The 22,231-nt window shown below is 50.0% G+C and overlaps 1 protein-coding gene and 1 long non-coding RNA gene across 3 annotated transcripts in view; one reads left to right on the top strand and one right to left on the bottom strand.

Moving 5' to 3' along the window:
* Nucleotides 1-1,968: 1,968 nt before the first annotated feature.
* LOC123379974 lies at nt 1,969-12,112 on the bottom strand. Its single transcript, XR_006585115.1, has 3 exons — nt 11,892-12,112; nt 8,355-11,281; nt 1,969-7,142 (listed from the first exon to the last, which is right to left on the bottom strand). It is a non-coding gene; the product is annotated as an uncharacterized LOC123379974 (long non-coding RNA).
* The window catches only part of HEG1 (heart development protein with EGF like domains 1), a 90,525-nt gene continuing 76,051 nt past the window's right edge, over nt 7,758-22,231 (top strand). Inside the window, exon 1 of one of the 2 annotated variants that reach the window (XM_045037045.1) lies at nt 7,758-8,222. In XM_045037045.1, coding sequence (XP_044892980.1) covers nt 7,895-8,222 — 328 coding nt within the window. In that variant the 5' untranslated portion in view covers nt 7,758-7,894. The remainder of the gene's footprint in view (nt 8,223-22,231) is intronic. The other variant, XM_045037046.1, reaches the window with a different exon arrangement.

Genomic DNA, 22,231 nt, shown 5'->3' with positions numbered 1-22,231 from the left:
CATGGAGGCGACACCTTTGAACAGAAAGCAAAAGAGAAAGGCCAAAAGAATGGCAGGGGGCAAGGGGGGAGCCCAAGGAGCCATAGAGGAAGGTGAAACCCCCCAGACTCACTGCACAAGGCAAAGAGGAGCGGCAAGGGGGCAGGGGGAATCCAGCTGAGAGATAAAGGTGTGGGTCTTGCACCTGATCACCACTGGATTGCCACTGCTTGCTGAAAGGCAGGGGAGCTTTGCAATCACATGAAGACATTGGCTCCCCAGTGACTCAGGATCAGGGCCCGGCGCTTGGGAGGCACTCATCAAATAGGTATCGACTTATTGACTGAATGAAATGATGCCTGAAACCCCAGGCCCCTCTGCCCGCAGTGGGAAGTTCACCTCTGAGTGTTCTGCTCTTTCCCTAGGGCCCTGGCCACTTTGCCCAGTGTCCTGGCATCCTAGGAATTTCCCTGCCTGCTCCGGGGAGGATTTTTCATGCTGGAAGATTTTGCAAAATAAGACCACTTTATCAAAATCCTGTTGCGTCGGAGAATGTTCCTGGCTCATTGACGTTTCCAGTGTGTAACCGATTTTATCGGAGGAATGTTATTTGGAATGCAGTGGTCCTTTCAGATGGGCAGACAAGAAACGGAAGGTCATTCGAGGACCCACCCCAAGCTGTCTAAGTTAGAACTCAGGGTTGCCGTACATGATGCTTGGGAGCCTGGCCAAGCCATGAGCAAGCCTTCCTCCCTGGAGGAGGTCCCAGCGGTTTGCGGTGGAATTGTGGTGTTTATATCTCACCTTGGCCCTCAAGGCAAATACACCAGCTGGTGGAGATGCAGCGAGGGCTCCCGAGGCCTGGGGTCCAGCAAGCAGCTCAGCTGGACCTGGGCAAAATGAAACCATTCCTGACATTTCAGAAAGGGGACAGTAGGCTTCTTCTGTTTCTGGGTCTCTGAACAAAAATGGTGCTGGTGTAGTAAGTGTGCCGGGGGGGCTTAAATCCTCCCTCCTCTGTTGTAAGCCACGTGCTTCCAGGGTCGGTTGCTTCTGTTTGCAGAGGTTCTTATACTGAGTGGGATGGAGAGACTGAGACAGGAGGGGAGGGGATGTCAAGGGAGGTCAGAAGTCTTTGTTCCTGGTGGGAGGGAATCTACCCCGAAGTGGGACAGGCTAAGGTGCTCCAGCTCAGGCCAGGGATGCTGGACACTGGTCAGCAACGAGGGGCAAGTTGGGAACAGCTAGTGCTGCTGGACGCTCTCCACTAACATCCGTGAACCCTTGACAGAGCTGGGTATTCTAGCACGTTTCTCTCACTCTACAACTATTTCTAAATGTCTTCATCATCCTGGGTAAACTGGTGTCCCCAAAAAGATATGTTCAAGTCCTAACCCCTGGTACCTGTGAATGTGACTTTACTTGAAAAGGTCTTTGCAGATGTAATCAAGTGAAAAGGAGACAATCCCGGATTAGGCTGGGCCCTAAATCCAATGACTGTTGTCCTTCTAAGAAGGCCATGTGAAGACACAGACACGAAGGGAGAAGGCCATGTCACTACAGTGATGTGTGCACAAGCCAAGGAATACCAAGGATCACTGGCAACCACCAGAAATTAGGATGAAGCGAGGTGCCTAGGTGGCTAAGTCGGTTAAACATCTGACTCTTGATTTCGGCTCAGGCTGTGACCTCACAGTTGGTGACATCGGGCCCTGCACCAGGCTCTGCACTGTGAGCACATAGACTCCTTGGGATTCTCTCTCTCCCTCTCTCTCTCTATCCCTTTACCATTCTCTGTCTCAAAATAAATAAACTTAAAAAAGAATAAAGAAATTAGGACGAAGCAAGGAAGAATTCTCCCCTAGAGCCTTCAGGGGGGAGCCTGGCCCTGCTGACTCCTTGATTTTGAACTTCCAGCCTCCAGGTCTGTGAGAGAATAAACTTCTGTTGTTTTAAGCCACCAGGTTTGTGGTACTTTGTGATAGCAACTGCAGGAAGTGAATGAATATATTTGTGTTCCTCAGAATTTCAAATCCCTCAGCTCCCTGCTCCTGCTTCAGTCCCTTCACACTTAGCAGATATCTTATATTTGTTATTTAATAAGGAAAATGGAAGTCCTCAGCCAGAAATCCAGACCCCTTCGCTGTGCCCCCTCTCCTCTTTTCCTCCTTCCAAGGCCAGTCCCTCTGCCTGTGCTAGGAATTCTATCTCCTCCTGCTTCTCAGAAACCTTATCCTGACCACCATCTTTTCTCTTCCGTAGAGCTCTGATTTTCTCTCTCCCACATAGACCCTTTCCATGTTCAAATTCTTCCCCTAAAAGTAAGGAAAACTTCCCTACTCCTTCATTCTTCCCCTTCAAAGCCAGACTCTCTTGATACATCATCTTACCAGTGTGGTTTCTTCATTTCCCGCCCTCCCTACTCTGTTGCTGCCTCTGCTCCAATTGCTACATTCATACCTTCCTTATTATGGTCAGAGGGGACTTCCATGTTGCTAAAGCCAATGGGTATTTTCGGTCTTCACCTTACTTGACCCTTCATCAGGGTCACATACTGTTAATCAACATCTCCTTCCCTTTGCTCCAGTGACGTGACTTTCTCCTGGGTCTCCTCCCACATCTGTGTGGCTCCTTCCCCATCTCCTCCTGGCTCAGTCTCCTCTCCCCAGCCATTTCATCTTGTGGCCCCAGGGCTCGTTTTTAGGTTCTCTTCACTTACCATAGTGCTCTCTTTTCTAGGTGATCTCATTCCCTTGTGTGCAGATCTGGACCGCAGACTTGGACCTCTCCTTTCAGCTCCACATCTGCACATCTAAATGCACACTTGACATTGCTACTCAGATATCTCAGAGTCACCCAGACCCAAGTCCAAAACAAAGTTAATGATCTTAACCTCAAAGATCTAGTTGTCCTACGCTGTTTCCTCTCCTTGTGAATGGTACTACCATCCAGCCAGTCGTGAAGGCTAAAAACTCAGGAAATCTTTGACCTCTTCCCCCTCATCCTCCACATCCATCAACATATCTTATGGATTTTGCCTCGTACAATCTCAGATCTCTTCTGTGAACTGATTTCTATCATCCTTGTCCAAGAATTATAATTTCCCACTTGGACTCCAAGAGTTCAGACATCAGCTCTTGTTTCTAAGTCATTCATTCCCCTTATCATAGCCAGAATAATGATTTATTATTCTGTTGCAAATCATGTCACTCCTCACCCCCTTTCTCTTTTCCACTCCCACCTCACCCTACCTCCCCAACTTAAAGCCTTAAAATGACTTCCCTAAATTCTTAATGTGAAGCAAAAACCTTTGAAATTAGCTGTTAGGGTCTGTCTGATCTGGTTGCTATCAAGATCTCAAACCTCACTTCCCTCCCTCTTCCTCACTCTGTGCTCCAGCCACATTAGTTTTCTTTTGGTGTTTTACATTTATCCCAGTTCTTCCTGCCTCAGGACCTTTGCACATAGTGTCCCTGCTCTCCTTTGCCTGATGAACAGCCTATTAATTGCCTATTCGGCTTTCAGAGGGTGGCTCAATCTCAGGTTTACAGGAAAACTGAAGACCCCTCCCAAGTGTTCTCCTTCCGGGCGCTTTCCACAATGACAAATTTACATTTATGTTCTTTTGATTACTGTCTGTCTTCTCCAAACTTTAAGGCCTATGAAGTCTGAGACTCACCCAGCATCCAGCACAATGCTAGGCACAAAGTAGCCACTTAGTAAATATTTGTTGAATGACAAATAAAAGAAAGAAGGTACTGTGTTGGAGTCTGGGGATACAGAGATGAATGAGGCACGGAGCTTCTCAGAAAGCAGCTCATAAATTGGGGGATGGGGGCAGGGGACAACCCAACAAGAGGATGACTAAACAGACTCAGGGTATAATGGGGTGATGAGTACATAGAAGAGGAGCACGCCAGAGGAGACGGTGCTGTCTGGGCCCCGCTCACCACCCCCGGATGAAGCTCAATCCAGGTGTCTGCTGGCTGATCTCAGCCCTCAGGGATCCTAGTCCTGTGATGTGACTGCTATGCAGCCACCACTGTATCCCATCCATGGCAATGCCACCCCACACTGCCACGAATCCTACAGGCGCTGTCCTAAGGATCTGGGCACACGTCAGGCCTGAGCAGAGTGCAGTGTTATTAAAGGCTCTGGTTACAATTAGAGCATCTTGTGGAGTGCTTCAGTTGGAAGAGCTCTGTGCCTTCTGGACAGTGATCTCATCACATCCTCAGACCAACCCGGGATGCAGCATAGGGTAACGATTTCTCTCCCCACTCTACAGGTGGGGAGACTGAGGCCAATGGAGACCACTGGACTTGGCCAAGGAGTGAGAACAGTTTGGGAACAGAACTTGGAGAGAACCTAAAGCCCTCTCTACGGGGTCGCACCAGCCACACTAGTTGGCAGAGGACAGCTCCTCAGGCCAAGGATAAGCTGCAGCAGGAGTCTGTAGGCTTGTTTACTTTGGTGCAGAAGGACATTTCATCAGCTCTTGGAACCACAGAATGCTAAAGCAGATGGGCCCTCAGAGATCATCTGACTCAGCACCCTTGTTTTATGAAGGAGGAAACTGAGGCCAAAGCAATGAAAATCCTTTACCCTCCCGTTCCTTCCCCTGCCCTTCTGATAGTGAGTGGTAGGTCACAGACTGCTAGCTGTCTACCCACATCCCTTCTCCCCTTCTTTGCCCATATGGCTAGACTGCATTTCCCAGACCCCGTTGCAGTTTGGTGAGCCATGTGACCATGTTCTCTCCAGTGGGGTGGAAGAGGAAATGAAGGATGCCACTTCCAGGCCTGGCCCTTTAAAACCTCCCATGCTCACACCTCCATGTTCTTTCCACCTCTGGCTGATTGGGATGCCACTTCCAAGGGCAACCTTGGAAGCCATACATTGAGAATGGTAGAGCTGCCATGGTGTGGATCCTTGGAAGGCTGTGTGGAAAAGAGCAAGCCGCTGACCTGAATGTCAGTGCCTAAGGCTGTTAGGAGAACCAGAAGAAGAAAACATCTGTGATGTGAGGCTGTAGCACTTGGGGGCCTGTAGTCCTGCAGTCTGGCCGAAACCTCATCTAACCAACGCAGGCAGAGACAGAAAGCCCCTGCAGAAACTCTGACCACATGCAGTATTGGGTGGTAGAGACACCTGGCCTACTGCTGAGTTCACTGTCAACCACTTCGGAGTGTCCCCACTCCCACCCATGGAGAGGTTAGGAATGCCTGACTCCTAACTCACTCCATCTGGGAACCAGGTCCAAGCTGGCTTCCCGACTGTTTCATTTTAGATCAGTAGATTCCTAGCGCTGGGAGACATCTGAAAGGTCATCTGATTTGTCCCCTGCCTCCAGATAGGGCCTCTTCAAAGCCATCTAGGGTGACCAAAAATCTTATTTGGATTTTTATATCCCTGGGAAGGAAACACCACAAATGTCCTTAAACACCCGTTTCATACCTCCTTGCTAACTGTGTCAGAGGTCTTTACTGAACCCTAAAACACCAGAGCTGGAGCACTCCTTAGCAATCATCTCAGGCAGTCTTTGTTTCACAGATGAGGAAACAGAGGCTGAGATCACACAGTTAAACAATGGTAAAGTCAGGACAAGAAGCCAGGGCTCCAAGACCAAGCTGACTACTCTTTCTAAGGTTCTATCTGCCTCCAAGTCTCTCCTGCTGTTTTCTCTTATTCTGTCCTAGAAGGAGATGAAAAAGTGCCAGGGTCCATTTCACCGTGTTCAGTCTTTCCAGGTTCTCCTGCATCTTCCCCTCCTCCTCCACAGGTTAAGCCCTTCCCAGCTGACATGATGCGTGCTTGGTTATTTCTCTTAGAAGGCAGAGAGGAGATTAGAGAGAGAGAGAGAGATCTGTGGTGCCCAAAAGGGAGGGACATGTCCCACGTGCATGTTTGCTCCTTGGGCTTTGGTAATGAAACACAGACTCTCTAGTGGAATCTCTGAATCCACATGAGAAGCCATTAAACCCTTAAATGTTGTTACTGGTTGCCTGGAAGGGCGACCTGTCCTATGTGAAATGTACTCCGAGGAAGGGAGGGGGTGGTGGTGACCAGAACCTCTGAGTGCAGTGTCTTGGCTTGTTGGGGCTTGTCTGGCTGCTTCTGGACAGCTGGGTAGTTCTGCCTGTTAATATGAGAAGAGGATCCTGAGAAGTTGAGCTGGGGCCACGAGAGCAAATCAGGTTACTTACAGGGGATCATTGTATGGTACTTTCTTGGAAAGACCTGGAAACTCCATGTGAGAGCCCTGGCAAGTTGGGTTTGTCTTGTGGTTGTTCAAAACAAAATAAAACAAAACCAAATCGTTACTCCCCACTCCCCCTTTTAAGGTGAGGTTGTTTATACACAGTATCCTTTATGTTTTCTGCCAAGTGACTCACTTGGACTGAATCACTAGAAAGTGGGCCTAGATCCATCTGCAGCTGTCCCGGACACCATGATGTGCTCATGGCCCTGGAGGAGGGGGTCATGGAGCTCTGGAGACAGCAGAGAGGAGCGGAGAAATGGGGTGGAGAGCCAGGCCTGAAAGGGAAGTCCATACTCATAGTTTTCTGAGCATCTGGTGGTCAGATAGGAGTCCCCAGTGGAACCGAAGAGATTCCCCAAGGAACTCCAGTGTTCCATTTCAGTTGAGACATCGTCTAGATTATTGCAAATTCTGTATTATGGGACCAGAATTAATAATGCCACACAGTCCTTTACAGGTAAACCTCTTAATCTTTGGGTCTAGCTTCAGAATTTTGAGTCAATTATTTTCCCATTTTGAGCCCCTCTTTCTTCACCTAGAAGTAAAGACTCTTGCAGTCCCTAAAATTTAGACGTTTATTTACCGGGAAGGGAAGGGATATGGACACAAATGGAACTTCATTTGCCAGGAAATGTTGTTTTCATTAAATCTTTGAATTTCTCCCCTGAAAGTTTTCATTTAAAATTCAGTGATCCCTGTGTGTCCTTCTGTTTAATTTTTTGATCTGCGGCCCTTTTTCTGATTACGAGTTCGCCTAGCCGTGCCTGAATTCACAGTTTTCTTTTCCCTGCGGCCTGTTCGGGTGTCCGGGAGGTGACATTTCTGCCGAACTCTTGGTGCGAGCCAAAGTTCACATCGGAGCAGTGGTCCGATGGGGTTGGAGTCCGGACTTGAGAAGGCGCTGGGGATAGGATGACTCTCGGGTTGGCCACAGGGCGAGGCGCTAGGCTTGGCAACAGCGAACCCAGCACCAGCCCAGAGGAGTAGTGGTGGTGGCGGGAACGGGGTTGGGGGTGGGGAGGGCAGTTCAAACGAGCAAGGGGCAGTGACCGCGCGCTGTGAGGAGCAGGGCAACAGGTTCCACTTCTCTCACATATCAAAGCACTTTGTACAATCCAGTTAGTGCAAATCACATCACCCAGTACCTGCTTTTTACCCATTTACTGTGCATTTAAGGAGTTGGGAAATTCGGAGGACTCGGTTTTTCTGATTTTTTCTCCCAGTGGCAAAGTAGCAGTGATGGGGGTGGGGAGGGCGTGTGTGAGTGTGACCGAAGTTGGCCGGCAGCGTGGCCCTCACCCCGCGGTCCCCGGCCGGCCCCCGCCCCCTTCCTGCCCTCTCCCCGCCCCCGGGCCCGGCCGCGCTCGGCCGGTGATGTCAACCCGAGGAGGAGCCGCCCGCCCGCCCGCGGCCCGCCCGGGCTAATTAGCATGTAGCGGCGCCGGGGCCGCCTCCGCCTCCGCCGCGCCCGCCCGGCCCCGGCCGCCCTCCCGCGGCTCCCCACAACTTTTGAGGCGGGGACTGCGCTCGCAGCCTCACTTCGCTCACTTCCCCGGCCCCGCGCGGCGCCCGCCGCCCGCTTCCCTCGCACCCGCGGCCGCCCCGCGCCCGCCCCGCGCGCCGGGCATGTGAGCGCGGGCGGGCGCCGCCACCATGGCCTCGCCGCCGCTCCCGCTCCCGCTGCTGCTGCTGCCGCTGCCGCTGCTGCTGCTGCTGCTGCTGCCGCCGCCGGCCGCCCCCGGGACGTGGGGGCAGCCGCCCTCCCCGGCCCGCCGCGCGCCGAGCCGGGCGCCCCTCGCAGGAGCGGGGCTGGCGCGGCCGCCCGAGCCCGAGCCCGGCCCCGAGCGCGAGCCGACGCCGCCCACGCCGCCCCGGGAGCGCCGCGGGCCCGCGCCCCCCGGCCCCAGCCGCACGGCCCTCGGGCCGGCCGCCGCCACACGCCGGGGACGCTCGCGCCGGGCCCCCCAAGGCGGGAGCGCGGGTGAGTGAGAGCCGCGGCCGGGCGCCGGGAAGCCTCGGGCGGGGGGCGTGGGCGCGCTTCGGGGCCGCATCCCCCGCCCTAGGCCCCTCCGCGCGCTCGGTCCCGGCCGCCCCCATCCCCCGCCCCGCTTACCTGGGCCGCTGGGGACCCCGGGGGTGGGCCGCGAGGGAGGGTGGCGAGCGGGGAGAGTGCTGTCCTGGACTCCATCGCTGGTGGCGGGACTGGGGGGTGTGACCGACCTGTTCTCCCCCCACCCATGGAAGAAAACTTGTCTTCCGTGGCGTACCCTGGACCTCTTCCCCGACACCTCCCTTTAACAAAAAGAAAAGAACCTCCGCCCCACCAACCTTCCAAAGGCGCTTCTCCCACCTCGGAGGTGGTAACATCTTCCCGTCAATTCCCCAATCCCAGTCTTTTCCTATAGATACAGAAATGGCCTCTCCAGATACAGAGCGTAACTTTCGAAGATAAATAACTGATATTTAAGGGTTCTAGCCTTGAGAATATTGTAAAGGACAAAGGATGTAGTTGGAAACACAACACTACTGGTTCTCTCTAAAAGCAGAGGAGGGACGGGGCGGGGGGGGGGGGGGGGACAGTGTGGAGGTGGGGAGTTACAAGGGCAAACCCTTGCGAGGCAAACGGTGACACAGGACTGCCCCTGAGCCTCCCCTTACTTTCCCAATGGGCTGCTGCTCCATACATAGCCCCTGCCTATCCTGCTCAGAAAGGGACCTGCCCCCTCTGCTCTGGACTTTTATCCAGTTCCTTCTTTAGATCTGGAAGAAATGCCAACGACCTAGGAATTCTGACTGTGACACCATTGTGACCTTGAGAATGTCACCTCTTTTGATCTCGGTGTCTCCATCTGTGAAATGGAAGTAATGATCCCTGTTTCTCCTAGCCTTCTAGTGATGGTGTGACAAAATGAAAGTAAAAATAAATGAAAGTGCTTTGACTAGTCAGCAATGTGGTGGTGTTAGCCACTGCCTTCCTGTGAGTGACACCAGGCACATGCTCTCTCTCAGGGTTACCTGGAAAAGCAAGGTTGCTTGCAACACTAGGCATTGATTTGAAGTTCACGTGAAGGTTGAGAAGATTTCATCTAACTAATTGGCACTTTAAGTTTCTCATATCACACACACTATCTCGCGTAGGAATTAGCTTGCTTCATTGAACCTAGGGATGCTTCCTCTAAATAAGAAAAATGTTTTTAAAAAAAATACACCTCCCAGGAAAAAGTCAACTCCACGTTCAGGAGTACTCCCATCATTGCAGAATGCCTTGTCCTTGTGAATATCTAAGGCACTGGCACAAGACTGAGAAACTGAGTAACAGTAAGGGAAGAGAGGGGAGAGAGAAGCTATAAAAGACCTATCAGAGACCTACCCACTGTGTAACTTCAGATAACTTACAGCATATATTGTTCTAAGTTCCACGAGAAAGAATCAAGAACATAAAAGAGAACATTCCCTGATTTTCTCACACTAGAAAAGTAACTAAGGAACACCGCATAGTATTTTGTCAATTTTCTAAACGGAGAGCGGGTGTAGGGGATTGAGGCCATTTCGGAGGAGACACCCAGGAGCTGAAGGCAGGTTTCTCTGGCTGGGGATCAGGCATTCTTAGCTGTGGGGCCCCAGCCTTGTTGGGGGTAGGTGGAAGGGATGCTAACTTGCAGGGACATGACTGGATAAGGCTGGCACTTGAGTCTCATTCCTTCTCATGGCTGGGACCCCTCACACATCACAGAGAGCTGGGTGTTACACAGGGAGAGGAACAGTGGAGGGAATTAGCCTAGGGGACTCAGCAGGTAAGAATTGGGGCTGATCTCCTTTGCTAGTTGGGACATCCTCCCCTCCCGCCCTAAGTGACCCACACTTCTTCATAGATGTGGCAGGTAACACTGCTAGTCCTGGCTTTGCAACCTTCCCGTTGGATGCATTTTGGGAGCAGAGAGCAATGGAGGCTTCGGGTGCATGAGGCTCTGGAAGAATGCATGTGGGAGTCCCAAGAGCAGGTAGCAGGAGCCAGAGTAGTCCAAAATTTCTCTTACCTGAGCAGGTCTCTCCTGGCACCCCCACAAAGCCCACCCAAGATGCACCTGCTCTTCAGCTGATCTAAGGCTGGGCCTCAGGTGGGATGTTAGAACGGTGAGAGTAAGAAAGGAAATTGATTGCCTGTTAAAAACTGCTAGACACTAGTAACACGGCTGAGGATGCGAGCATGTCCTGTGCTTGTTTTCTGGTGGTGGCTCAAACAATGTCACTTAGAGGGAAAAGGAAACAACGAACAAGAAATCCAGCAATAAGTGATTTCAGTGAGTCCGAGTTTCCTAATAACCTCTCAGGATTTTCTTTGGACCCTTTTTGATTGGCCACCATGTATCACAAAGTACAATCAGTCACTTCCCAAGGCAGCAAAGTCTCAACACTGAGAGAACCTCCAGAGGCCCTCTGGTCTGCACTGAGTCCCATGTGGGTATCTGCCCTCTCAGCACCCCTGACAGATGGCCATCCAGGCTCTGCAGTAACGTTTTTGTGTTTGGGGAGGTGCTCGCTCCTGCTGGTAATAAGCCCCAAGTCTTACACATGATGTGCTTCCTTTGATTGTCAGGGAAACTGCCACAGCCCCTTCTGCTGTGGGATACAGGTGGTCGGTGCCTGGCATTCATGGCTTGGGCTTCTGGATACACAGGCATCAATGGCAGGGGCCAGAGATGTCCTTTTTTCCCTTGGGGGCCATTTCTAGCCCTTTTCCTCTTGGCAGAGTCCGGGGGTCTCATTGCTGAGTAACCTTGCTTGTGTTCCGTCTGTGGCTTGTTTGCCAGCATTAGGCCGCACGTCCTCCATTTGCATACCCACCTATCATCCTGCTGGCTGTTCAGATCCATCGCTGGTGTTTGAGCTGGTGGAGATGGAGACGATGCCAAGTCCTAGAGATTTTCTTTTTCTTGGTGTGTGTATTAACAGCTTAGGGCTTCTGAGCCACAGTTCTGAGCGCTTAAGTTTATATGCCTTGATTTTTGTGCTCCATAGGCCATGCTTTAATTGTGAGACCTGCAGATGAAAGGGGAAGCGAAAGGCTTAAGTCCTAATGAAAATCAATGCAGATGGGAAGAACTTTCCCACCCAAAGGGGAAATGACGCTGAGTAGCTGAGCAGCTGGCCCAAGGAATAATAATCTTAGAAAAATGCAGCTCCCTGGAGTAAAGGAAGCGCTGTGAACCCAGCCCCTCCTGGACTGCTCCATCGCTGTCCCCTGAAGTGCTGTAACTTTTCAGGCCAACTAGCTTTAGCTGCTGGGAGAACCACTACACAGTGCAGCGAAGACGAAGGCCGGGCAGGAGGCAGCCCCGTAGGGAAGGGAGTGTGTGTGGCTACCTCTCCCCTGGCTGAGGCTGGGAGTGGTGCTGGTAGGGATTTCTGAGGAGCCCGCTTGCTTTGATGGAGACTGCTCCAAATTAGAAGGAAGGGTGTGGGGAAAGGGATTCTCTGTGGCGTGCGTGTGTTTAAAAGCCACATCCTTTTAACCTGGCAAGAACCCTTTTATTGCTTCCCTCGATGGGCCTGCAAATGCTGAACTGGTATTTTCTGCCCAAGACCTGACTGGTGTGGATAGAGGCAGAACAAAAGATATTTGGTGCCCAGCTGGGCAGTGACTGCATACCTAGTCCTGGGAGGCTGGGGAAGGAGTCTGTGCCCTCCCGGTGGTCCCGGTGTCTCCCAGCAGCCCTGCCCAGCTGGCTGGAAGCAGTGTTCTTGGAGTTGACTTGTTGCTCTCTCAGAGACTCTCACAAAGCGAGCGAAGAACAGGTGGCGGTTGTGGTTTCGTTAGCCACTTATTACCTTCTTCCGTGGCTTCCCTTTGCCCGCCCTGCTTTTGTGTGAGTGGGAAATACCAGGGACGGAGATCAGTTTGGGTCTGTCTTTGGACTTGAAGCCTTTGAGCACCTATGTGGTCTGGTTGGCACTTTCCCATTTAACCCTCAAAACAGTCCTGTGAGGGATAGCACTGCTCTTTTACAGCTGTGGGAACTGAATCCTGGTGAGCTTGGATCACACAGTAAATGGAGGAGCCAACATTCAGACTGATTTGACCAGATTCACCTGTTGTTTCCATGGTATCGTGCAGCCCCGGTTTTCTCAGCGGCCTGATGGTTCTGGATCTCTAAGACCAGTGCAGTGTTCTGCTTCTTCTCTTCTCCGTCCCTTGCTCTTGCCCCTTGTTTTCGTTTTTGTTTTTGTTTTTGTTTTTTTGAGATCAGGGATGAGAGGCAGGATGTGGATATGACAGCAGTGATGGGAACAACCTGCTGAGTGGAGATCCAAACAAAAATTTTCTTTTGGAAATTGCTCAACACAAGAGCATAAGTCTGTATATATGTATAAAAATGGCATTTTATATAGACATTGTGAATTACACTTCATCTATATGCCAATCCATATGTTACTGATACCAGAGGCAGCTCTGTTAATTATCGCCCAAACTGAAATGAGTTGATGACATTCTTAATGGACTCTGCTGGGAACGTGGCCGGTGTTATGGGGCAGTTGGTATGAACACCCCCTCAACAGGAGGAGAGGTTGGATGGTACCCCATTCTGATGCTCTAGACTTGTTTTCTTTCTAACGTCTGTGCATGCCCTCTTCCACCCGTTCCCTGTTCATCTGGTACAGACAGAACAAAGATGTTTCTATCCTGGCTTCTCCCTCTTCCTTTGTGGGAGTGTGGCAGATGTGTCAGTCTGTGTCAGTTTAGCTAATCTGTAGACCCGAAAACACGGCCAAGAGCCCTTTCTACACATGAGGGGCTCTGTAGCTCTCCACAGGTGAGCTCTCCACAGGCAGAGCAAGTCGGTGGTGCCCCTCAACCCCGTCACCAGGGAGACTGTGGTGTGTTAGTGAACCAGAAGTGAAGAAATGTCACAAGCAGATCATGCCGACCCAAGGAATGGTGTGCAGAGGGGAAGAGGCTGCTGGGCGCCGGTAGTCCAGGCAGGAGGAAGGTGTGCGCTGGGATATGGATAGCACAGAAGGGGTAGGGTTTTGGCATCAGCAAAACCCCAAATACTGAAAAGCTTAAGACTTTTCAAATGGAGGTGATCAGTAGCCGGGAAGTCCGGGGAAGAGGACTTGGGAGACCTGCTAGGGTCCAGAGTCACTGGAGTGAAGACCAGACCGGAAAGGAGGATTCGTACCGATGGTGGAGGGCTCGAGAGACCTGTCTGAGGCATTTGTGTTTGTCACATCTGCACTGAGGAGCCCTGAGAGCCCTTGAGGAAGGAGCAGTATCGAGTGCTTGGTCGGTGTTCCTTTGTGCTTGACGCTGGGACTCGGGGATGAACCACGTGTGGGTCTCTGCCCTTCCTACAGTCCAGGACTTAGTTCAGAAGTCTGGGAATGCTGGCAGGCATTGTATCGGTGTGTTGGGAGGAAAACACTGAAAGCAAGGCATGGGCTAGAATGGGAGCGGTGGAAATTGAGAGGGAGCGTTGCAAGGGCCATTTAAAAGAGGAAGGTGGGAGGGCCTGGGTACTGCCTGGCTGTGGGGATGACGAGGACAATGGCAAAGAGCTGTCTGGCCCTGCAAGAGGCTGCCTCCGCTGGAGGTGCTTTCACTGTAAAGCCTGCAGCCTGTCCCAGCGGAAGTATTGTGCAGTCACGGACGTGGAACTGAACTAAGGGGAAGCCAGGGCCAGAGTCAGCCTGGAAGGGTGAACCTCAACAGCAGCTGAAGCCAGTGGAGAAGAGGAGGCAGACTCAGACTCAGTGGGTCAAGAGCATCCAGTGTAGATGGTGAGCCAGGAAGCGGCCTGAAGGTGCAGCTGAGAGGGGGGCAGTCTGGAAGCTGGCCATGCATGGGCAGAGGAAGTTACAGATAGGTTGACATGAACCTGCCTGAACTTGCTTTCTCATCCAGGTATATCCAGGTTAAAGGGGAGAGGGAGCCAGGAAGAATGAGGCCTGAGGAAAGACCACTGGATTGATTCGGAGAAGTTCAGGGGAGACTTTAAGAACAGGAAGAGTTTGTTTACCTTAAGGGAGACGGCAAACGCCCACCACCCCGGATGAAGTTTAACAGGGACAAGAACTCTGAACTCCCACCCCACTCTGCCGTCAGGAATTGGCAACAGGACACACTTGTTACTTGAATGAGAAACTTAGAAGCACTCGATATCCAGCTCCTTCCCTCACCCTCTGCATCTTTGTTTTGGTGGGGAAGGGGGACTCTTGATTCTGTTTTTCGATAGATATATCAGGGATCTGCCCTCACCATCTCCACTGTTCTGTTTTGCTCTCCCTGCTTCCACGCACGCTCTCCCGCTGATCCGTGTTCACAGAGCCCAGAGCGATCTTCTTAAATGTAATTCAGGTCACCTTACTCTCAGGCTGAAAACCCTCCAAGGGCTTTGCATTGTACTTAGAATAAAATAAAGTAAAATAAAAATCCAGCCTCCCTGCTGGAATACCAGGACCTGACCCGCTGACTCTCTGGCCTCTTCTTTCTCTGACCCCCTTCTAACCACACCAGATAGTTGTGGACACATGCCAGACTCCTTCCTGTCCTGGAGACTAGGCACACGGTGCCCCATGCCTATAGCGGAACAGCTCTCCAGGCAGAGGGAGGGAACAACCAGTGCAAAGGCCCGAAGGCCAGAACAAGGTTGTGTTTTCGGGATTGGAAAGAAGGAAGGCCATGGTGGCCAGATCATGTGGGGCCATGAGAACCACAGTAGAAAGGTCAGATTTTCTGCTAAGCGCCATGAGGGGTTTTAGCAGAGGAGTGACGCGGAGAGTAGACTAGGAAGGCAAGACAGGAAGTGAAGGTGGGAAGCCACGGCTAGTTTGTGCCTGACACACGGTAAGCATGCATAGTACTTGTTGAATAAATGATTCCTAAAATAGAAGCTAGGCCCAAACACAAAGTTGGAGGTAGAAAGAACCATGCTTGTGGTAAAATTTCTCTGACCGAGCAGCCCTCATGTTCTTGGATCATCAAACATGGGACGGGCAATACCTTCCTCACACTTTACCTCCCAAAGTGTTAGGACAGTGCACTGGACAGTCTTCCCCAGGTGAGGGAGGGGGCACAGGGACTGTCATCAGAGCAGAGTGGCCCGTGTCACTGCTGTGGTGCAGTGCAGGGTGCCTGGGCTGGGGTGCTGCTGTGGTAGGGGGATCTCTGGAGTTAGGGCTTTTGATGTATGTCTCTGATGTGTTTGTCTTTTGCTTGCCTCCCTGCCTCTCTTGTTGCATTCCTGCCTGGGAGTTGTCAGAGGACAAGGACGCATCTCCCTGACATTTGCTTCCTTTGGAAGCCTGCCTTGCTGTCAGTCAACAGTGAGGCCATGAGGTGACATTTCTGACTTAGGATCAGGATGAAGTACAAGCATTATGGTACTTCCAAGGTGCATGATCATCTTTGCCTTTTAAAAATCGGAACTTTTTTTTTTTCTGATTATGTTCATTTTGTATATTTATCATATACAATTTGGAAGGTGCAGAAAAGTGAAAGCGCCAAATAAAATACCACCTATATGCCAACTACCAGAAATATATTAAAACATTAGCAGTTGTTATATTTCTCATTTACAAGGAATACAAAATTGTGTATGTACTTTAAAAATTTTGTTTAATGTTTATTTTTTGAGAAAGAGACAGAATGTGAGCAGAGAGGAGCAGAGAGAGAGGGAGACACAGAATCCAAAGCAGGCTCCAGGCTCTGAGCTGTCAGCACAGACCCCAGTGTGGGGCTCAAACTCATGAACTCTGAGATCATGACCTGAGCTGAAATCGGGGATTAACTCACTGAGTTACCCAGGTGCCCCTAAAACTATATATTTTTAAAATAGGATACACAGGGGTGCCTGGCTGGCTCAGTCGGTAGAGCATGCGACTCCTGATCTTGGGGTTGTGAGTTTGAGCCCCACATCGGGGCTGACTTTTAAAAAATAGGACACACACACACACACACACACACACACACACACACACACACATAATACATGTGTATTTCCATATGGTATCCAGATGGATACTGTTCTAGTATATTGTAACTTTTTTAAAGCTACGTCTTTATTGGATATATAACTGTTTCCAGTTTTTCACTATCATAAATAATGTGATGAACGTCTTTGTGAATCAGCTTTTGTATTTGTCTCTGATTATTTGCTTAGTGTTAATTCCTGGATGTGGAAAATTTTAAGATCCCTGACAATACTACCAAATGGTACCAAATTATTTCAACAGCATTGTGTGATCTCACAATGTAGATCTCACCACACTCTGTGTATCACCAGGGATTTTGATTAAAACACGGTACCCTTCTCCTGTCTTTCTTTTTCACCCAGATGTCTTCAGATAGTGGTGTGTCTGTGTGTGTGTATGTTGGGTGTGGTCAATCACAGCATCTCTCTACTAATCCTATATCCGGAAGCTGCTGGGGCTCCACCTTATCCTCTGGTCTGAAGCAAGTTGAAGAGAGGATGTTTCAGTGGGTGACTGATTCTGCAGGGTGTCTGACCAGCAGGAAGTGTGGTGGATGCTGCTGGTGGAGGTGGGTTCCTCCAGAGCAGGCAGCAAGCTCTCCACTGTGTTGTGTCAACGTGGCTACATCTGGGCAGGGAGGCATCCGAGCCAAGTGCTTTGGGCAAAGTGGCCAGGCAGAAGGGCAACACGAGTATTTGAGAAGGAACTGTCATGCAAAATTTGGGATGGAGCAAGAGAACACCACAGGGACCTCATAAATGAGAGCCATTGCATTGGCAATATTGATCCTTTAAATTTTGGCATACTGGGCAAAATTAGATTTCAGTTTGGGGTCTATACGAACATCTTGAGAATTCTCTTTATGTTCAGAGAATCCTAGACTCTCCAGGTTTGAAGGGAACTTTAAAAGGCTGTCTTTATTCATTAAATGGCAGGCTTGTTTCCAAAATAAGTAGGGAAAGGGGCTGTCACTCTTTTGCCTCATTTACCCTGGTTGATTTCCAGTCAGAGTCAGTAAATTTCACTTTGCTCTCAGAAACCTTTGGTCTCTTTGTTCAGGACATGATGCAAGATCCGAGGTCACCTTAGATTAGGAGATATGTGACAAATCCAGACACTTCCAATTGAGTGATATGACTGGCTGCATTTTCACAGACGTGTTTTTTCCTAGAAAGGTTCTGGAAACCAGTGAAACAATTAGACAACCATGATAGTGACAGAGCTCTAGTTGGGGCTGGAAATGGTGCTCTAGCAATGTGGAGTGGCCAGAGGTGGGGGCTGGTCCAGAAGGTTCAGGATCAAGTTTTGGCTCTGCCACTTAGATACGGGGTAACTTTGGGCATATTGCTTCCTTCTCTGGGCCTCCATTTCTTTATCTGTGAAATGACGGATTGGCCATCTGATGCCAAAAGCTTCATTACTGAGGGTCCCAGCTTTATCCTGTGAATACCTCCTGACTTCCCTGATGTTGAGCTGAAGTGTGAGGAGACTCTACATCTGGCTTCTTAGCTCAGGGTCGGGAGCTGTGGCGCCTATGTGAGGGACGAGGAAGGGTACCTCACCGTGGGTCTTCATGTGCACCTGTGGGCCTGCTAGACCTCTAGCTCCTTGAGAGGAGGCACAGGTCATATTCATCTTTGGCCTTGGCCCAGGGAGCATCTATCCAACTTGTGGCTGCCACCCACTGCCCAGGTGGTATTACAGCAGCACCTGCACCACCATGTGACCTAGGGCTCCTGTCATAAGATCTCTTAAGGAGCTAGAAAGGCCATCTCTGAAATCTACAGAGACTGTTAAAAATGGGCACATTCCTTTTGCTTTATACCTTGGTTCTGGGATACTTGAGCTTTGCAGTATTATGCAGGCTTTCCTGTCACGTAGGAATGTTTGAGGAAAGCTAACAGGTCTGGTGGTATGGCAGGCAGGCTCTGTGCTCCCAGTTCCTGTGGTTGTGGGGGCCTCAGGGGAGGCTCTGATCTCACTGGAGACCCTGAATAACAGCAGCCTCCATGTCTCTTCTGGGAAGGAGCTGAGGTACTGGAAGCGAGGAGATGGATGTGATACCTTTGACAGACTTCTGCTCAATGTCTTTGATAAGTTGGGATAAGAAGTCCAGGGAGGAAGACAGGTGACAAGAAGAAGGTGGAGGCCAAGGTCAAGCTCTCTAGCTGACCCTGTGCCATGCTGGGCCATGTGCATTGAAGCAGTCATATTGGAGGAGGGAATAGTGAACATATAGGAGAGAGACGCCTGGTTGTAATCTGGTAGGATGTTGTTCTTTGTGCAAGGTCATGATTGGTGATTATCACGAATCAGGCTAGTATTGAAAACTACTCTATTTTCCTTCCCTGGGTGGTAGGGGGAGATGGAAACAGCTTCAACGTGGGGATGAATTTCACTCCCGAGCCTCTGGGGCCACCAGGACTTTCGTTGTGCCATGCAGTGAGACTTTTTCTGGGGTCATCTGTTGCCAGGATGTGTATAAGAGCCCTCTGGCTTTGCAGTCACAGACCTGGGGAGGTCCTGGCTTGGGTGTCAGACAGCCTCAGTTTAAACTCCCAATAGTACCACTTGCAAGCTGTGGGACCTTGGTAGGTTACTCAGTCTCTCTGTGCCTTCAGTTTCCCATCTGTCAGATGGGCTATTAATGGGCCCTACTCAGGAATGTAAGGGTCCTATAGCCTCTGTAAAACAGACTGCTTGTTGCTGGGCAGGAGAGCTCTGTAAATACTGGCCACGATGATGCTCCTGAAACCACTGCCTGTTTATACTGACCTTTGGACTGATGACAACACCCTCTTCACCTCCAGGTTCAGTGGATGGGGGACAAGTTCTGAATGCAAAGGGGTCAGGTCTACCTTCCAAGGACATTTGCTACTTGGTCCCCCTCCCCTTCCCCGGGCCCCCTGAACCTCACTTCTTGGTATTCCTAGAACTTTCTCTCCATCCTTAGCTTCCAATGCAGGGAGGAAAGAGCACAATTTGAAGATTTTAAGTCAGAACAACTAAGTGCCACCTATCCAGCCCTCACCTGCAGTTATCTGCGGAGACCAGATTAATGCACGTGAAGCAGTAAGGATTCAGTAAAAATGGTATGTGAGGTGTGACTCCAAAGTAATAAACCTTTAAAATCAGTCATGCTAGGACTTCTGTTGTCAAAGGGTACTCTCCTTCAGGTCAGAATTTTTGGAGGTTATTGACACATACCTCAAAAAGCATTTGAAGGAGCTGGGAGCCCCCTTTAGAGCCAGTGCCTGGGCCACAAGCAACTCACTGGTGTTTCTTTGTACTTCTCCATCATCCTGGATCCAAAATGGGGTCACCTATCTCGATCCCCTGCATCAGTCACTAAATTGGGCTTGGAATTTTTGTGTGTTTCCAGAATAATCCAAATCTATTATCAAGGGATGAAAATGTGTCCTTATTCAGTAAACTCAAAAATACTCCTCAGGCGCTGTTGAAGATTGTAGAGAATTTTAGGAAACAGTCTGAGGAGTAACAGTGTTGTTGGATTAAATAAGATCTTAATGGGGTTTCTTTGAAGAAGACCATATTCATTGGTAGTTGAATTCCTGTGGTCGGTTAGGAATTATTTATAGTATAGCTGTGCCTTATGGTAACGGAATGCTGCTGTCTATAGCCACAGGCGGAGGTTGGGCAGAGAGATGCCAGTGGTGGCTCAAGAACTCTGACGGGGTCTGAACCCCTTTGCTTTCTAGCTGTGTGGCAGGGGGCAGCTGCCTAATGTCCCTGGGTCTTACTTTCCCTATGTTAGAAATGGGGCTAAGGCTATCTATCCTGCTTCCTAGACAAGGCTTCCGAGGAGGAGCAAATATAATTATGACCACAAAGGCATGTTTAAATGTAGACACAGCGAGTAATTTGAGTCAGAATACAATGAACTTACTGTGCCCTGGGCCAGGCATCCCATCTCTGGGCCTGTTTGCATATCTGTAAAATGGCGAGGATACTCCCAGCTCCATCCACCTCACAGTGCTATCATAGGGGGGAGATGGAAACTCATCCTCGTGGACAGGCTTTGTGAACACACACGTGCTGTGTATTTGGGAATGCCTCCGGCATTATTATTACTCTAAGTGAGGTGGCCTTTGTGGAGCAGGTAGGTGCAGGGGGATGTGTAGAAAGTAGGAGAGGAAGGGGAGAGAGGGACAGCATTCTGGGATGTCTCACTGGCCTGTTGTCCGTCCTCCATCTCTGTCCTCTCAGCTGCCTCTGGTCTTGGTGGCTAGCTCTTTCTCATCCTCTGTCCCACCCAACCAGTAGGATGTTCTTCACAGGCCTGCCTGTGGCCTTCTACCTGCAGCTCGGTTCAGTGAGTGTTTACTGAGTCCTCCCAGGAGCCACGGTCTCTCCTAAGGGACATAGAAATATGATCGAATATGTTATGATTGTACAACAAGTTAAAACAGTAGTCAAGAGGGAGCGAGTTCTCTCTGGGAAAAGCTTCTTGGGAGTGGTGTTCCCTGAGCCAGTTGTGAGAAAGCAGTCAGATTTTGCCAAGGCCCAAGGGAAAGGGAGCAGGGCACTTAGGTAGGGAGGTCCACAAAACAGAGGCACAGAGGGAAGACATAGCATGGCTTCACCTGTTTTCTCTGAGGAGGTGATTCCCACAACTATCTTTCTTCTCTTCAGATACCCAGTCCGATTTCTTCAGCCACCTGCCAAACATTTGCACAGTTGTGCTTCACTTTCAACACAACAGATAATGGTTATAAGTGCAGACATGTCGTCTGCCCCCTCCTCCCCCCCCCCCCCCCGAGAACCTGTCCTTCCTTTGCTTGTTTATGGTCCCGTTAATTTCTCAGTCACACATTCAGAACCTCAGCCGTCTTTGTCTCGCGGCTTTTTCTCACTCACATGGGATCACCACCGACTCTTCCCTTTGTCACTTTCTTTCTTCTTCTGAATCCTGTCCATACTCTTAATTCCTTTCGGACAGTGGGCAGCGTGGGCTGCCGGGATGTAACGTCCCCATTCGGGTCCTGAAACTGCAGTTTGGATCCTGGGGTCCTGGGAGACACCCTGGAAGCCTGCCTGAGGAGCCCTGCCTGTGTCTTTCTGGCTCTCCCTCTCAGAGTATGTTGCCATGTCTCTGTAGCTGTGTCTTCATCTTGTGCTTGCCATTCTTATCCTTCATTCTTTTTCTATTTCTGTACTATTATTATTATTATTATTATTATTTTAGATATTTTATATTGAAGGCCTTTGGAGTCAGACAGACCTGGGCTGGGATCCCAGTGTATTATTTGTGGGATCCTTGAGCATCTGTTTGATCTCTCGACACCTCAGTTTCCTTATCAAAAAAAAAATGGGGACAATAATGGTGCCCACCTGCCAGGGTTGTGGTGAGGATTAACTGGGACAGTCCATGTGCAATGCCTGGCATGGTGCCTGCAGCATGTATCTGGGCTGCTGCCATTATCCTCATCCTCGTCTTCGTCGTAATGAGCCTACTCTGGCATTCTCCTCCCTAGCTTTACTCTCTCCTCCACTCTCTGTAAGTTTCTCCCTTTCTTTCTACTCCCTCTATTTTATATCTTTTTCTTAACTGGCTAGAGCATACAACTGACTTTAAAAATATTGGTTATATTTGAGGGGCGCCTGGGTGGCACAGTTAAGCGTGGTTTCGGCCCAGGTCATGACCTCACGTGTGTGTGTGTGTGTTGGAACCCCACATCAGGCCTTGTGCTGACAGCCATCGGCAGAGCCTGCTTGGGATTCTCAATCTCTCTCTCTCTCTCTCCTTTTCTCTCTGTGTCTCCCCCACTCACACTTGTCTCTGTCTCTCTCAAAATAAATAAATAAACTTAAAAAATCTAAAATCTAAAAAATGTATATATTACATATATATATATATATATATATATATATATACACATACATATTGCTTGTATTTGAATCGAGTGTCAAGTTTCCCAACTTAGTTGTAAAGGCCTATTGATAAACCTTTCATTTATGTCTCTAAATAGGTTTTATGTATGCACCCCCACGGGCTGC

Source organism: Felis catus, chromosome C2 (assembly GCF_018350175.1).
Source record: "Felis catus isolate Fca126 chromosome C2, F.catus_Fca126_mat1.0, whole genome shotgun sequence".
NCBI classification, from domain to species: Eukaryota; Metazoa; Chordata; class Mammalia; order Carnivora; family Felidae; genus Felis; species Felis catus.
This window is presented reverse-complemented; position numbering and strand designations above follow the sequence as displayed.